The 18,549-nt window shown below is 38.0% G+C and overlaps 1 protein-coding gene across 6 annotated transcripts in view; it reads right to left on the reverse strand.

Moving 5' to 3' along the window:
• Positions 1–18,549, reverse strand: part of garnl3 (GTPase activating Rap/RanGAP domain like 3) — a 323,893-nt gene that overhangs the window by 13,068 nt on the left and 292,276 nt on the right. For all 6 annotated transcript variants that reach the window (XM_060913215.1, XM_060913211.1, XM_060913214.1 and 3 more), the window contains 12 exons: positions 14,556–14,630; positions 12,948–13,062; positions 12,533–12,559; positions 11,106–11,210; positions 10,070–10,186; positions 9,407–9,582; positions 8,293–8,451; positions 8,144–8,210; positions 6,566–6,673; positions 5,974–6,092; positions 5,231–5,366; positions 4,923–4,982 (listed from right to left, as the gene is read on the reverse strand). In XM_060913215.1, the coding sequence (XP_060769198.1) occupies positions 4,923–4,982; positions 5,231–5,366; positions 5,974–6,092; positions 6,566–6,673; positions 8,144–8,210; positions 8,293–8,451; positions 9,407–9,582; positions 10,070–10,186; positions 11,106–11,210; positions 12,533–12,559; positions 12,948–13,062; positions 14,556–14,630 (1,264 nt within the window). The remainder of the gene's footprint in view (positions 1–4,922; positions 4,983–5,230; positions 5,367–5,973; positions 6,093–6,565; positions 6,674–8,143; positions 8,211–8,292; positions 8,452–9,406; positions 9,583–10,069; positions 10,187–11,105; positions 11,211–12,532; positions 12,560–12,947; positions 13,063–14,555; positions 14,631–18,549) is intronic.

Consider the following 18,549-nt stretch of genomic DNA (forward strand, 5'->3'; position numbering starts at 1 on the left):
GATCAACAGTTACCGGAAATGTTTAGTTGCAGTTATTGCTGCAGAAGTGGGTCACACCAGATACTGAAAGCAAATGTTCACATACTTTTGCCACTGACAGATATGTCATTTTGGATCATTTTCCTCAATAAATAAATGACCAAGTATAATATTTTTGCCTCATTTGTTTAACTGGTTTCTCTTTATCTACTTTTAGGACTTGTGTGAAAATCTGATGATGTTTTAGGTCATATTTATGCAGAAATATAGAAAATTCTAAAGGGTTCACAAACTTTCAAGCACCACTGTATATATAAAGTTTCGTGCCACGGGATTTTTTTACCAGATGCTCTGTTTACAGAATGCATAGAAACAGCATTGAAAAGCATGCAATATTTTGCACCGTTTTTGCTGGCTGATCCAGTAACTATCAGTGAATAATCACCTCAATCACACCCCTACAGGATACATTTACAACTTCCACAACTGAGACAAGTATAGATCTTCCTTCTGCCATAAAATTAGGAGAATGACATTTTGATTTGAAGTGAAAATGCGTCACTCATGTAAGCGCAGTTTTCACGCAACATTCGCTTGGCGGCGCTAATAGTTCACCACGTGCTTTCTTAACCTTCCAAGCAGTATTGTGTGGTCTGTTGCTCAACAAATCTGAGACATTTGCCAATAATTTACAGTAGAGATTGTCTCCTGATGGATTCACAAGGTTCTGTATCATCTGTAGTCAGTGCCTGGAAAATGGACCATTTTGGTTTGCGTGCACATGATTTCATGTCAGATTTACAGTACAGTAACTTCCCTTGGTCCAATTTCACTTTGGTTTGTATTTCCTCTATACGGAGGCTTGGTAGTTTAATGCAGCAGGCATAACTCAAAAGCCATAATCTGAGCATCTGGTATGAAAATCTGGTGGACTGACATATATATATATATATATATATATATATATATATATATATATATATATATATATATATATATACAGGGGGTTATTACATGGTGAGGTAAAGATATGAAATTTATCTTCGAGAAGTTAATATATTTCACAAGTGAGCATAGCGAATGAAAAGATAAACTTCATATCTTCGCACCACCATCTAATATTCTTTTTATCATATAGACGCATCCACAAAAAACAAAACAAAAGTTAATCAAAAGGATTTTAATTTTGAACCCGTTTGCCATTTTGACAACGCACATCTAGTGAGCGGGAAAACACTGGGAGTGACATCATTGGAGTGAAATATTGGGAAATATTATACATACAGTACACTTTTTCGATGGAATAAAAACATGTATTCTATTCCCTTCTAGCGGGTTTCATTCATTTGGTTTGAAAGCATGCAATATTGTTAGTATATCATTTACCCTATGTGTATTACGTCACTCTACCCAATGGAGAATGAACGTTCAATATGGTTTACGATATTGCATGGTTGTCAAGACAACATGATGTCACATGTTGGACAGAGGTGGAAAAACTGGATTGACAGAGTAAAAGTCCTGTTTAGGTTTTCCTACTGCCTGTGCTCTCAACACAGGTGATTTCACCAATTAGCTCATCAACCTGGCTTAGGGGATGTGGTAATTAGGATCAGCTGGTTCATTGAATTGGCTGGAGCAAAAACGTGGCAGGGTTTTTACTTTCTGCACCCGGGTTTTTCCACCTCTGATGTTGGAGACATAAAACTTCCGTGCTAGCGAGTGACCGTGACAGATTGTAAACAAACATGGCCACCAGGTTTGCTGCATTCAGTACAGAAGATTTTGAGAGAATTTTGAAAGGCGCGTTGAATATCCGGAAGGAATGTGTATGTATAATAATAATATTGACTGGCTTTTTTTTCCCATGGTACATCAGATATATTCAATTCAGCTAGCATGATATTGAACACGTACCGTATTCGACTTGTATACCACTCAACACCAGCCAATATTATTTAAATTTGTCAATCGGTTCCGCAATGTATGTTGTATGAAAACTATGAGTTTTTTAAAACGAAGAGATAAACTTCATATCTTCAAGCCAACATGTGATGTTCTTTTTATTATAGAGAAATATTCACAAACAATATCAAAACAATTCATCAATTTCCTCATGAGTGAAGATATTGGAAAATATGTTACTCAATGTCCCAGATGTAGTTTGTATAAGAAATACGAGTGGCATATTTCCCAGTAAAACAATCATGTCTGATTGATTGATTGATTGATTGATTGATTGATTGATTGATTGATTGATTGATTGATTGATTGATACACACAACATATTCCTCTTGTATTTCTGCACCATGGACAAAGAAAAATTTATTGTATTGTATATATAATCTCCCAATAATGTTAACAAATACTGTATGATAAGCAGTAAATGTAGGAGTGTGTTCAAGGATAGATTTTGTCCATGATACAGAGATGTCAGCTGAAGGTGACTGATGAAAGAGAGAGAGAGAGAGAGAGAGAGAGAGAGAGAGAGAGAGAGAAGAGGGGCGTTCACCAAAGTATCCATGGTAACAAAACAATCTGTTAGTCATGCAGTGCCAAATGTGTCCCTCTTTTATCCAGAGGTTACCCTTCCCTGCCACTGAACATCTTAATAATTCTCTCCCTCTTTCCTCTTTCAAACCAAAGACCAGCATCAGACCCAGGTTATTTGACCATCTTCAACCCTTCTTTTGTCAATTCAAACCAAATGAGTCAACACAAGTTCATCCCCAGTCATGACAATTCAGAGTGGATCCGGGTCAAACCCAGGAGTGATGCATAAGTGATGCAGGAGTGATGCACTCACAGGCTGGAAATGGGCAGATATCTCACATCTCACGCACTCTTTCCCCGTCTGCATCATCTGCTCCTGTTCCCGCAGATCAGCACTCCTAGATAGTAAGTATGTGTGTGCTTGTACTTGCTACATATTGAGGACCAGAATATGTTTATGGGTTTTTTTTGTTTGTTTTTTTATCAACAGAGTTAGGACATTTTTGGGAAGTGAGAACATTTTAGTTGGTCCTCACTTCTTCAAAGGGCTGTTTGAGGCTTAAGCCTTAGCTTTAGCGTTCAGGTTAGAATGAGGTTTAGGTTAGAGTAAGGGTTGGGGTTAGACATTTACTATGTCTTGTAAAAGTATTTATTCCCCCTTGGTGTTTGTCCTGTTTTGTCATATTATAAGCTGGAATTAAAATGGATTTTGGGGCAAAGCACCATTTGATTTACACAACATGCCTACCACTTTAAAGGTGCAAATTTTTATTTTATTGTGACACAAACAATAATTAAGATGAAAAAACAGAGATCTGTAGTGTGCATAGGTATGCTCCCCCTTTTCATATGAAACCCCTAAATAAGAGCTGGTCCAACCAATTCACTTCATAAGTCACATAATTAGTTGATTAAGAGCCACCTGTGTGCAATCAAAGTGTCACATGAGGTCTGTATAAATCAACCTGTTCTGGAAGGACCCTGACTCTGAAACACGACTAAGAAAGCAACATGAAAACTAAGGAGCACTCCAAACAGTTCAGAGACAAAGTTGTGGAGAAGTATAGATCAGGGTCGGGTTATAAAAAATATCTTAAACTTTGAATATCCCACGGAGCACCATTAAATCCATCATAGCAAGATGGAAAGAATATGGCACCACTACAAACCTGACAAGAGAAGACCGCCCACCAAAACTCACAGACCAAGCAAAGAGGGCATTAATCAGAGATGCAACAAAGACACCAAAGATAACACTGAAAGAGCTGCAAAGATCCACAGCGGAGATGGGAGTGGTCCATAGGACCACTTTAAGCCGTACACTCCATAGAGTGGTGCTTTATGGAAGAGTGGCCAGAAAAAAGTAATTGCTTAAAGAAAAAAAAAAAGAAAACACATTTGGAGTTTGCCCGACAGCATGTGGCAGACTCCCCAAACACATGGAAGAAGATTCTCTGGTCAAATGAGACTAAAATTAAGCTTTTTGGCCATCATGGGAAACACCATGTGTGGCACAAACCCAACACTTCCCATCACCCTGAGAACACCATTCTTACAGTGAAGCATGGTGGTGGCAGCATCATGCTGTGGGGACGTTTATCATCTGCAGGGAGAGGAAAGCTGGTCAGGACTGAAAGGAGGATGAATGGCACTAAATACAGGGCAATTCTGGAGGAAAATCTGTTCAAGTCAGCCAGAGGTTTGAGACTGGGATGAAGGTTCACATTCCAGCAGGACAATGACCAGAAACATACTGCTAAAGCTATACTGGAGGGGTTTAAAGGGAAACATTTAAGTGTCTTGGAATGGCCTAATCAAAGCCCAAACCTCAATCCAATTGAGAATCTGTGGCATTACTTTAAGGTTTCTGTCCACCAATGCAATCCATCTAACTTGAAGGAGTTGGAGCAGTTTTGCCTTGAGGAATGGGCAAAAATCCCAGTGCTAAGTGGCTGGATGTGCTAAGCTAATAGAGACACACCCCAAGAGACTTGCAGTTGTAATTGCAGCAAAAAAATGGCTCTACTGACTTTTGGGGGTGAATACCTATTCACACTCTAGATTTCTGTTTATTCATCTTAATTATTGTTTGTGTCACAATAAAAAATGATAATAATAATAATTTGCGTCTTTAAAATGGTAGGCATGTTGGGTAAGTCAAATGGTGCTAACTCCCCAAAAATCAATTTTAATTCCAGCTTGCAATGTGACAAAACAGGACAAACACCAAGGGGGATGAATGCTTTTGCAAGACACTGTAGTTGTGATGGTTAAGGTAAGGGACTATGAATGCATTATGTCAATGAGTGTCCCCATAAAGATAGAACTACAAGAATGTGTGTGTGTGTGTGTGTGTGTGTGTGTGTGTGTGTGTGTGTGTGTGTGTGTGTGTGAGAGAGATAGTGAGGCATTATGGGTAACATAGGCAAAAGCCGGAGTCCCTTTAGTACCTTCAGAATCTTTAGACATGTAGAGGGAAAGCTTGGTGCCGTAGGGGATCCGAATACAATCTGGACCAGGGGACGGAAAAAAGCATTACACCAACCCAACTCACACACATTACTCAAACTGAGAAAGAACAAAAGACACCCATTAACACACAAACATACACTCATCACCACAATGTTGACATGGGTACATAAATAATATACTGTTCAATATGTGAAAACATTCACGACAAACTTACAAACATGAGAATCCATATATAAATATGTTCATGATTTAGTCGACAGTAGAAAATAAATTAAATGAGACATACCATCTCCAAGGGGTGAGGGGAAAACGGGCATCTCATAGCCTGTTGGAGTTTGAGGAGAACTCTGGGAACTGGTGTCTCTGGAGCTACAGTTGGAGGCAGAGTTTACTGGAGCTGATGATATGAAGTAAATGTCAGACTAGAGGGGCAAAACAAGAAAGAGAAAAGTCATCAATAGAACAGAATATAAGAATACAGACATTTGATTAGCTATTGATTATTGTCTATGTACATCAATTATTTTAGCTAGGCTGATGCAAAACAAACATTGCAACCACTTTATTGATTTGCGCTGTGTGAAGGGTTCTGATCACTCTGCAAACTAACATGCATGTACGGGCCACATACAGGGAATTGTTTATTCTTGAACTGTTGATCGTACATGATCGTTCATGAGACTTAGCCATGAAAACTTGTGGGGTTTTGAAATTGGTTTATTTTTGTTCTTCCTTCAGTCTCAGTGTATGTGCCATAGTCAGTACAGTGAGCAAAGATTATTTAAAAAAAAGAACAATGCAAAGAACTTCTTCACACAGTTTAAAAGGAACAAATAAAAATTGGGGGAAAAAAGATTATATAATGATAATCATAGCGACATCCATGATGCAGTTTATGGGTACACTAGTAAATTCTGGATTGATAAACAAAAATGCAATCCATATTTTTTTTTATTTACTCTACATGTTAGTTTTTAAAATTAGACAACATATTTTGCATACCATATAGTCCATTACTATTAAACTCACCCTAGATGCAATCAGATGAAGCTCTGGGACCACAGCAGTGTAAACCAGGTTTCCATTGACTACCAGTCGGATCTCTATGGAGTCAGTGGTGAAGGCCAGAATGTATGGGAATGCACACACTGTAACACAAAAAGTGACGTGATAAAAAGCTCACCAAATCACTCTGATAACACATACATAAGGAAAGAAGCGACTTTGCAGTCTGACTGACGCAGCTTAGTCTCTTTAATATTTTGCCATTATATTACTTCACATGACATAAAGCACAAAATGCTAAAAGATATCAAAACAGTAGTCTGTATTATACAATATCTGACACTCAAACAAATCTATGTACTTCCTTTTTCTTTGAGAAATAGAACATCTTAACTTTGTGTTCTTATAAAAAGCAGCAGTGCTTTTAGTTAGTTATTAAAATGAATGATAAATAAAACTGAGTATAGAGGAATCACAAGACAACAGATACACTGAATATATCAAAGTTTTGCCAAGCCTCCTTCATAATCACTAGACATGTACATAAAAAGCCTAAATACACCTTCTTCACCCTGGTAAAATGGAAAAAAAACTGCAATAAAATTCAGTCACTTACCAATACCATTAGGCATTTGATTCCAGCTGAAGTGAAAGTCAGAAGAGTTTGGCTGAATCATGGGTGTGGCCCCATTAAATGGACACACCTTCTTATAGGCGCAGAGATCTACAAGCAAATAATTAGCAGGTATCAGAAAGGATGTTATAGCCTCAAAATAAATATACAAAAGCAAACTCTAGCAGCTTGCTTTCAAATGTAGTACAACATAACATAAAAGCAAGAGACAATTTAAAAATGAAACTACTAAGACCAGTAAGATGATAAATGAACAAGAAGATGCCAAGTGTTGAAATAAAGATCTAATAGTCTAATATGTTGCCAATACGTTGCTGCATGAATAGCCTTCGTTATAAATATAGATATTTAGGCACTGCCTAAAAGCGGAGCTCCTGATGAGTGTATGAGCTAAATATTTGCAAGGGCACAAAACTGACCTGAATAAAATAATAATATTATAGCATATGAGCCATCGGCTTGTGCAGTGTAGTGTATTTCACATCAGTAAATTGCTGCATTGTCTTGTGACAGTGATACCAATAATGAGATACGCATCACAGTTACAAATACATATTTATTCCTTTCTTTAGCACCACATGCCATGCGCCAGAAATAACACCACGACATTTATTATGGTGTAACTCTGCTGGGTGCGTGGTGGACAGCAGTGAAACAGCACTTTCACTTTACAGCATTACTATATAGTTACCATTCAATATCAAACATGTGTTGTGAAGATCAGACTTTGATAGATCCTTGTTCATAAAATAAAACAGGGTGCCCACTCACACCTGATTGTCATCCCATTGATTGAAAACACCTGACTCTAATTTCACTTTCAAATTAACTACTAATCCTAGAGGTTCACATACTTTTGCCACTCACAGATATGTAATATTGGATCATTTTCCTCAATAAATAAATGACCAAGTATAATATTTTTGTCTCATTTATTTAACTGGGTTCTCTTTATCTACTTTTAGGACTTGTGTGAAAATCTGATGATGTTTTCGGTCATATTTATGCAGAAATATAGAAAATTCTAAAGAGTTCACAAACTTTCAAGCACCACTGTATGTTGCCTTGCACTTACAGGGTTCCCTGTGGTGGTATAAGTATGTCATTCATACATTAGTTTGTACATATGGACGTTATATGGTCAAAGCCATAAAAAAATCAAGCTGATGCATTACCATATTCTCTTAAGTATGGGGCTCTGTTCTGTGTATCATATCAATCACTGAAATTTTTGGTTTAATTTAGTATATATGGCTTTCACCCTCATATAAGGCAAATAAGTTTTTCAATTGTTAGGAAACACAATTTCATTTAAATTGTAACACGTATGTATTTGCACTGAAGAAACTATTTTCATAACAAATAAGTGATACTGTTAACTGGTTAAGTAGTATGATCCTTATGTGCTACACATTTTCATCACTAGTCTTTTCAGCAAGTAAATTTTTAATAAACTTTTTTAATGAATTTTTAATAAAGCCACATAATCTTGTTTGAAGACTGTGTTATTATTGTGATAAATGATCATGGCAGTGGACTGAGATTTTTACAGACACTGACTGTTATAGCAGAGCAGTAACCCAGCCTCGCCGTCTTCATAGACGTCTATAGCCGTCACAAAATTTACCTGCAAACACACACATCAACAATCAGCTGTGTGCCAGTTGACATGCTGTGCATGTGTATGTTTATATGCGTGAGTTACTGACCCGGTTGGAGTCCACATGGTGCAGTCTGTAGGCGTCCCCTGTGCTCTCATTGATCAGGTCAAACTGGTGTTTGTATGCCACACAAATCATGTGATCATTCTCTCCTGTCGGCCCATCGACCAGTGCCATGACAACTGGAGAATCACACAAGCAGATCTCCTGTGTGACACACAGACAGGGAACAAGGACAATGGTTTCCTAAAATTCCTGCACAGTGTATTGTATTTTGTTCAGCTTTGTCAAACACAAGCAGAAGTTGCTAACAGATTTGCTAACAGAAGTTGATGTTTAATTTTAACTTCATGAAAGCATTTCTAAATAATGATACAAAACACATGTAAGATCTTACTACCTGAGTCAACATCACGTATTAGTTCTCACTTTGACAGCAGTTAACAGTTACTCGTGAACTGCTTACGCATTTCTTTAGTTCTGTTTCCTTCTTCCATGACACCACTTCCTGCAAGTATTCACATTCCCCAATGTCTAGCAAGCAAATGAATAGCCAGACTGAGTACTTCTACCTCGCCATACCACACACTATCAAGAGTGAGCCTGCTATGTTAGCTGGATTCCACTAACATGCAATATTGGGGCCATAACTGGATTTCCCTTCCAGGCCTTTGGCAATCTATTGCTTGAGTTGAGGTGGTTCTCCACTGGCATACACTGTTCTCAGTTTAGCCTATGAAACTAGCTAGACTTCCACTAACACGCAGCTCTAGAGTTGGATCCCCTTCCACTTAACACTCCCCTTGTTTTTTCATGATACGCCATGCAGCCAGTGCTTGAATCATCCAATTCTGTAAATGAATCAAAAGGATTCCTTGCTATTCAGAGCCAGTGCAACCTGGCAAGAACTCAAAAAACTTCCAGGGAAGGATGACTGTATGGAAGTGGTATTTAATGGAAATGATTGGCCTTATGTTCTTGACTTCTTTGGAAGGTCTAAGCATGTTTGTCCAAGCACGCAAAAAGGTCATTTTTACCTCTCCTTGTGGGCATCTGGTGGTCATAGAACCACAGAAGTGCTCGTGCTTCCAAAGGTTGAAAAAAAATGCATGGAAAAGAATTTAAGCATATTTTATTAGTGTACATTGTCATCTTCTCCTACCCGGATGTACTGGAACTCCTCAACTGGAGAATCACTCGTTCCCATGCTTGTGCTGACACAGCTGAGGCAGTCGACTCGAGGGTGTTTCCTTGTTATAAGGAGGAGCTTGTTCCTAATTGCTGCCACAATGCGTAGCTCCACTCCATGGTGAGTGTTTATAGAATACAGATGGCAGCCTAAAGCAACAGAACCAAAACAAATCAAGAAGAAAAATGGTCCTTTGTTTATGCTTTTCCAACAGAAAAGCACCACTCTTTTAGAATTAATGCCATAACTGCACTGGTCATTTGAAAATAGCTTCCAGATTTCCCATCTTATAAAACACATGGGTGGTGATGACAAATACAAGTGTCCATAATAATAATAATAATAATAATAATAATAATAATGTTCATCATCAATTCTGTGAATACTGTAAATGCAGACTGCGAACTGATGCTAATTCTACAATTCTACATTAACCCAACAGACCCTTGACCTGCAGGATATTTCAACTGAAATACTGTTTTGGATGTTAGTATCCTGGGTGCCTCTGATGCAAACTGAGATAATAAATGACAGAATGAAGCTTTACCACCAAGAACATGATTCAGAAACTGATTCTACAGATTAATAATTTTACATAGTTTAGATATTAGTTTGTATAGATCAAGTCTCTTATACCTTTGGTTTTCTCCAGTTTGTTCTCTCTGCTGTCACATTTGGTGCGCACAAGTTGCCGCTCCTCTATCCCTCTCTTGAGAGCGCTCAGTTTGTACACATAAAGACGGGCATCTTTCCCTGAAATCCAAGTAACAACACGTAAATGACTCATTAATATGGGGAAAGGAAGGGAGGTTATAACATTTTATCTCGCACCAATTTCACATCGTGCTGTTTTTTATGTTAATTCAGTGCGGATTGTAGAAGAAACGCTGCTGTCATGTTTTGAGTCCAACACAGCAAGGCGATAAATCAAGGCACAGCAGTTACTCATTACAGATAGCTGAACTGATTTTCTTCAATTTGTGAAGCAAGTCTGTTGATTATCAGTTAATACTTAATATGCCAACACACTTATTCAGCACTTATTTATGCTTTCTCTATACATGTTGGCTTCTTAAGTAAACGTTTATAATTTATACACACTACTTTGCTTTGTGCTGCTTCCACAGGCATTAAGATGCTCATTAAGACAGAAGATATTATTTCCCACAAAATTATTTGGTTTCTGTGCTCTTCATGACTTTCCTTTATTTCTTTGTATCTGTCACACACAAAAAAAATAACAAAGCCAGCTGATTTTTGTTGTTAGATCTAATTTAATGAGCATGTCTCTTTATCCCAGGTTACTACATCACAAAAACAACATGATGCACATCCTGGGGAAAACTGGAAGTGTTCAGCCATTCATGCACAGGCCCACTAAATATCACAGTGCCCAATGCCAGCCTTGTTAGTTTTGTTTCACTAGTTTGTTTTCACTCAGGAGCAATGTTGAAGGGACGAGCAACATGTGGTTAGTAAAAGTAAAGCTCTGTCCAAATAGATACATCCTTGTAAAGTGCATTTACACATTATTAAAGCATAATTTCTTTGTACATTTGTACATGTATTACTATTTATTACTAATCAGAAAGCAGGCATGGAGTTAGGTTTCGTGGGGTTTTAAATCCATACACATGCATTCACACAAACATGCTTGCATGCGCACACACACCTTTATCAGCCCTCATAATGAGGAGATCCTGAGGTTCAAGTATATGCATCTGTTTGACGGACAGGGTCTTGTCGATCACTTGAACTGGAGGCAGGGATGGAGAGTCTGATTTGCCATAGAAAATAACACATCAAATCGTTAGCACTTAACAAAGGAACAAAAAATAAAATATTAAAAAATAAGGTCAAACTAATAAAAAATATAAAAAATGCATTATATATAAAGCTGTATTACTTTATATTAGAAATGATCCTGTGTTTTGGTTATACTGTATTTCTGAGTATGATATAAACTATTATTATACATACGGGCCACTTTTTCCATGGAATAAAAACATGTATTCTATTCATTTCTAGTGGGTTTACTGATAGCATGCAATATTGTTATAATATTGCTTATCCTACATGTATTAGGCCACTCTCCCCAAAGGAGAATGAGCATGCAATATTGTTATAATATTGCATGTTGTCAAGACAACATGACATCACACATCGGAGCTCATGCGAAGAGCCAATGACAAAACTTTTCTGCTGCACATGCACAGAATAATTTCTTTGTCAGTCAGGAAAGAGAGAAGACGAGGCTAATCAGTGCTACTGTTAGGATTAGCTATGCTATAATTAAACACTAAATAAATGAACTAAAATCTGAAACCGAAGACGCACTGAAAACCCAAAAGGCAACCAAAACTTCATTATAGACTATTTTCTTCACGTATATTTACAAGAGAAAAACATATCAATGGGCATTGAAAAACTGGAAAAGAGACACGTCGGAGATGTAAAACTTCCGCGTTAGCAAGTGACTGTGACAGTTTGTAAACAAACATGGCCGCGAGGTTTGCTTCATTAAAAGCATCAGATTTTGAGAGAATATTGGCTGCCAGGTCGTTCTGTTGTGTGTAGTTGTCGATGTTGATTTTAAAAGTAACTAAGTAAATTACACAGGGAAATTAATCATATTCGGCTTGACTGCGCTAAAATTGGCCTGTGCTAACACTACACCAGCTAGAAGGTAACTGGACTGCCGTGCTAACAGCACTGAGTCCCGGGTAAGCTTGTGTTGGCCTTCGCTAATGCTACTGCTGAATGCTACACCAGCTAGAAGGTAACCGGACTGCTGCACTAACAGCACCAAGTCGTGGGTAAGCTCGTGTTGGCCTTCAAGAATGCTGATATGAAGAGAGTGTGTATGTATAATAATAATAATATTGGCTGGCTTTTATCGTGGTCTATCAGATATATTCTATTCAGCTAGCATGATACTGAACCCGTCTTCGACTCGTTCAGTATCATGCTAGCTGAATGGAATATATCTGAGAGGCCACTCAAAGCAAGCCAATATTATTTCATTATTTATTGTATACTATAATTAATTAGAAATTAAAATATGTAGCCTTTGATCCACCGATACTGATGATATCTTACCTGCACTGGACAGCAATGGATCTGAGGCTAAAAAAAAACAAGAAGCATGATTAATAAAGTAGCTTTGGCATACTGTACACCATACTGATTTATCTATATACATTCTCATGACAGGTTTTACAGAAATTCATATCTTTTTGTTTTGAAAACTATAATGGCATTTTATTTACATTTCCTAACCTAAGTAATAAAAGCAGTTTTTGGTTGATTCAGACTTTAGGACCCTTCTGTAAGTTGTATAAGTTTGTTGTATATAGGGCTGTGTTTGAGAAATACTGTATTACATGTTAATCCTGTCCCTGAACTAACCTTAACGGCTAATAACTCATGGGTCATTCTTATGAATGTTCAAATGTGTTACATGTTACATTTTCAGTATGTGAACCATTGGTGACTGATAATGAGATATTCTTACCCTCTAACAGCATGACCCCAGCTGAGTCAGTGGCTACCAATAACGACTGCCCCCAGGAATCTCCACAGACGATTTCATGTGCAAAGCTACTGCAGAAAGACTGAGACTCCCACGGCTGCAAATCAGATATAAAGCTAGCAACAGTTCTTTAACCTGTTTTTATATTTGTGCTCCAATGCAATAATACTATATGAGAAAATAACACTATAGAGATTGTTTACATTCATACCATTGCACACACACATACCTTCCAGAAGTATGCCATTTGTTAAGGAATATTATGTCTATTTTTTTTATACAATGCCGTCCGGTGGATTGACGCACCTACAGTAAGCTTTCCATTCCTGGTTGTAATCAAATAGATTGTTTCTTCTATCTTAAGTGTGTTTTTATTTGTAGCTAGGCCATTTATACATTAGCCATTTATTTGTAGCTAGGCCATTTATACATGAAGAAGAATAGAAAAAAAAAGATTAATGTGAAATGACTAAGAATAGCAGAATGTTTCACTCACCTCGTGTTTTCTACAGCAACGTTAATGTCCGGTGGAATGACGCATGCGCTGATCTCTATAAGAAAAGGCATGTTCTGTACGGTATGGTAGTCAATTTAATGCCAAAACTATGTACAATTCTTTTAACATTTTTATAGTCAGTTGATGCTTGATAATTTGAGAAAGTCTTTAACACAAAACAGCAGAAACTATGCAAAAGACTGATGAGCACACAACTGGGTTTTTTTCCCCCCACAAATGCTCATTTCAGTTGAAACTTTTATAATTCATGACCACAAACTGGGCAGAGGAATGCCCATTTAAACATATTTAAACGTCACGCTGCGTCATTTCACCGGATGCGTCATTCCACCGGACTTGAGGGTATTGCTAATAACGAACAATTAATTAATAATTATGCTGTACTCAAATTAATGACTATATATGATATTTTAAAGGGCCCATATGATGTAAAACATTTACTTTCAAAACATTTTTGAAATTAAATGGATGAACCCTCCCCAACCTATAGTATCCATATATGGAAACTCTACTGCAATTGTATCTTCACTCATTGTACACAATTTTAGACATAACTTTATGAAAAATGTGAGCATATCAGTCCAGTCTGATCAGCGCAATAAAACATATAAGGATGCAGAAATGCACAATATGGAAACTTTGAAACATATTTGATGTCAGGATGGAATCCTGTGGGAGCAGGTGTTCAGATATGAGGTTCATGGGACAAAAAAGGTCATGTTCAAGAACCTGGGAGTACAATGGGCATTTGTGCAGGGCTTGAGCGACATTACAGTGTTCATTCATCCTTAGTAGGCTTGCTCATTGGAGATAAATTAGGGATAAAATTAGCTCATGTTTAAAGTCTTTAATCTTCTGTAACGCTGCTTGGTAACAATGTCTGTTGTTAAAAGTGCTATACAAATAAACTTGACTAGTAACTGCTTTAATGATTAACATCGCTGTTTTGGGAAACAAATCCAACAAAGTTCATTAAATCAATGACATCATCTATTTATTACAAACTAGTGAACAGAACATGAGTGTTAAAGAAGCACTCACACTCTCATACATTTTCTGTCAGTTCCTCTCACCTCTTTCCTGCAAAGACCAGTGTTAACTAGACTAGTAGGAGCATCCCCTCTGACAATAGTCTTCAACTTCAATGCCTAGGAAGACAACCACAAAAGTACATAAATTGCCATGAAGTTAGTTTAATGAAAGTTTCCACAAGCCTAGTTACCTCCGCCAAGGAGGTTATGTTTTCGGTAGCGTTGGTTTGTTTGTTGGTTTGTCTGTTAGCAACATTATGGAAAAAGTAATGAACGGATTGCTCTGAAATTTTTTCCAGAGGTGTGACTGGGCACAAGTAACAATCCATTAAATTTTGGCGGTGAGCTGGATCACCTTCTGGATCCCGGATTTTTTTAAAGGATTCTTGGCGGAGGTCTGCGCTCTCCGAGTGCTTTTCTAGTTATACTTTGTTTTCTCTCTCTCTCTCTCTCTCTCTCTCTGTATTTCTGCATTGGGGTAGGATTTTGAGTTGTCTAAGGGTGGTTCTCCACTATAGTTGCAAATTGGTGTCACCTCACTTAACAAGTATTCTGAGACCAGGCCTTTAACAGGGTGTCTGTGTTCATATGTCTTCCTACTGATTATAAAAATTGATTGATATTAAATTTTATCCACTCAAATATAATAGTGTTGGTAGAATTTTTCATTGGAAGTACCCAAGGGGGTCCAAAATGCATGTCTCATACATCCCAGAAGGAAAATAAACCCTTGCTGAAAAATATTTATTGGTGTTATTATTTTGTGTCACCCATTTAAATATGATCAATATTGTCCATGCAGCATGAAGAAAAGCACATTTTGAAAATATTTCCAATACTAGTCAGAAATTTTCCCGCCAAGAAATTGATTTTTGGTGTCCCAAGTAATTAAGTCAGTACACTAACAGTACTAACTAGAGACACCTGGGGAAAATGGACAGAACTATTCTAATGAGATGACTGCAGTGCATTGTGGGAATCCCACAAGTTCAAGGGAGGGAAACATTGAATTTCATATTGTGGTAGTTTTCCAGCATTGTTCAGGTTTGTATGGCAATTTTTAACAGAATTTATAATAGCAGTCAATACACTAACACTTCTAGAATGATGTAGGCCCAGCTTTGTCATGAAAACATGTTTGTGCCATGAATGTGAGTTAGAAGACCTTTCAACTAGACTACAATGCACAGGCATCATATACACATCTGCACCCTGGTGACCAGATGATGAACTATTTGTCCATACACTAACAGTCCATACACTAACACCGGGGTCTGTTTGTGTACTGACTATTGTGTTAGTGTATTGACCAATTTGATAGGATGACAGTTTGATGGCTCTCAATCCCTTTTGTCAACCTACTAGTATATAGGCCTATACCTAGTACATGTATCCTACCAGGATATCTTTAAAGGTTTTCTGATTAGGCCTAGTCAATTTCTGAGAGTGTCCCCATCACCAGAAATTCCAAGAACTCTAGGCACATGATGATTCCTACATCTACATGGACCCAACTAGTAAAAAATCACCCAGATTTGGTGTAGTGATTGGGACATTTATCCAGCGCCTGGTGTAGTCATGAATTTGGACATCGTTTGGATTGACTAAAATGTCAAAAGCACGGGCAAATTTAGAAAAGTGAGGAAATGTTAATTAGGCTACTTTATAATTGGTGTCATGAAATGTTGCCTTAGGTTCTTATATGTTTTGTTCCTAATTTTGTTAACACATGGTTAATGTTGTTGCCATTTTTGAGGTTCAAAAATTAAATCTATTACTGTTCTGCTCAAATAATCAACTTCATTGTCTTATTTTTGAACATGTCAGTACACAAACATGCTGTCAGTACACAAACGCTGCACCCTTTTAATACATATATTTATTGTTCTTTTGTGATAAATATACATTTTCAAATAGAATTATTTATAATAAGGCCCAGATTTGTAATTGAGGTCAATTACATTTTGATTTTGGTCAGAGATTATGGATTTATTAGGCATTTCAGAGATCTGTTTGTGTACTGACAGAGACAAGGGCAACCTTGACCTTGAAATGACCTTGACCTTTGACCTTGAATTTTGCCATATCGAGCAATAAGAAGATACTTTGATAAAACTCCAAAATTGGCTACCAGAATTCTGCCTTATGAACTTATCAGTTTGCTCAAGGTCCATATCCCAATTTGCAACTATAGTGGAGAACCACTCCTAAATGATGCAAGATTTGAAACAAGGTATTTGTTTTAAAAAATGCAGGAATGCTTTAAAGGGTACCGGTACAGCATTTAAAAATGATCAATGTCAATAGTACAAGCCCTAATTATAATAATGCACACAAGTGCAGCCACCTGGTTAGCTATCATAAGTAGGTTTAAATGCTTAAAATTCCAAAAGCATGTCAAGCTCTTTGCACATGGGCAACCAATATGGTGCCCAGGATGTGGTGTCAAGTCGTTGGTAGCCAGGTACCATTAGTTAAATGTAGCCAATGTAAACATATTAGCCTAGAGTTAGATGAAAAAGTTATCTTCAAGTCAGTATAGACAGTGGAGAAAGCGGATATCTGTATGAACCTTGGAAAAAAGGACTACCCACACCTGGCAAATGATTTAAGCGGCGAATCATCAGATGATTCTAATGATGTAATCAGTGATGCTTTGCAAATGCAAAGTCAGGAAAGCAGGAAAAAAGGGTTCGGCAGCTATTTCGTGCCGATGTGGAAAGTGTACCAAGCAGAAAACTGACACAGAATGTGTTTGCTGTAAAGAGCATGAACTTTTATGCAATACAATACAGGCAAAGTCATTGAACTGGTTCACAGATAAACCTGGTCTGGATAAATGTATGTCGCACACAAGCCTGCATGGGAAATGCACTACATACAGACCAAGCATGTGAGAGCGCCAGCACCAGATGGAAAACTCACAAATTGGTAAGCAGCCTATTATATATAGAAACTCAGTGTGTGCGTGGGTTTATGTATGTGTGTGTGTCCATACTTGTTAGGACTGGGACTGTTTTGGCCTCTAGAGGCCGCTGTTATTTCCTTTTCTTGTCATGTTTGTTTTGGCCTCTAGAGGCCGCCACTGTTCCTGTGTTTTGTGTTTGTGTTGATTACCTGTTTGTCATCATTATCGTCACCTGTGTTCAATTTATTTCGTGTATAAATACTCCTCTTTTTGTTCCCTAGTCACGGAGTCTTTATGCTATGCTGTCTAGTGCTAGTTTCCTCTGTCCCATGTACCTTGCCTGTGCCCTTGTGTTTTTGATATTTTTTGCTTTCTTTGAACTTTGTACTTTTGGATCTTCTGAGCGTTTTACATTTTTGCCTTTTCCTTTTTTTTGGATTTTGAATTGTTGGATTTTTTATTTTTCCTTTTGTCCTCTCAGCGTTGGATTATACTTTTTGTTTTTTTGCCCTGGATTGTATATAGTGTAAATAAACTGTTTTTTTTTTTATACTCTACTTTCGCCTCACGCCTCTGCACTTGAGTCATTCCCCTGGTGGCCTAGTGGGGGTTTGCTGGATCACTACACCAGCGACCTGGGTTCGATTCCCAGCAAAACCCTAACAGAAAGACTCCGTCATGACCAACTCAGCAGAGGCTGCTTCAACTGTCTACCTGGTCAACCTTCAGGGAATTATGGCAGCTTTGACATGCCTTGGAGCGACCATGGATGAATGCTTGGAAGCTAATGTGAGGCCCTTGCTTGCCACGAGGTACTGCTTCAGCAAATTGGGAAAACCCTGGCACAGCTGACTCCTCTGCCCGCATCTCCTGATCCGGCTCCCGCTCCAGTGCCTCCCGCCACACTGTCTCCTTCACCTTGCGAACCCAGCCTTCCTGCACCACAGAGGTATGATGGCAAGCACGGTGAGTGCTGGGAGTTCCTTACCTAGTGCCAACTCACCTTTGAGCTCCAGCCTACCACCTACAGTATGGATCGCTGCAAGATTGCCTTTGTGATAACCTTGTTAGCTGGTAAGGCACGAGCTTGGGCAACAGCTATCTGGCAGAGACGGGGACCTGAGTGTT

This window comes from Neoarius graeffei, chromosome 28, assembly GCF_027579695.1.
Source record: "Neoarius graeffei isolate fNeoGra1 chromosome 28, fNeoGra1.pri, whole genome shotgun sequence".
Taxonomy (NCBI): domain Eukaryota; kingdom Metazoa; phylum Chordata; class Actinopteri; order Siluriformes; family Ariidae; genus Neoarius; species Neoarius graeffei.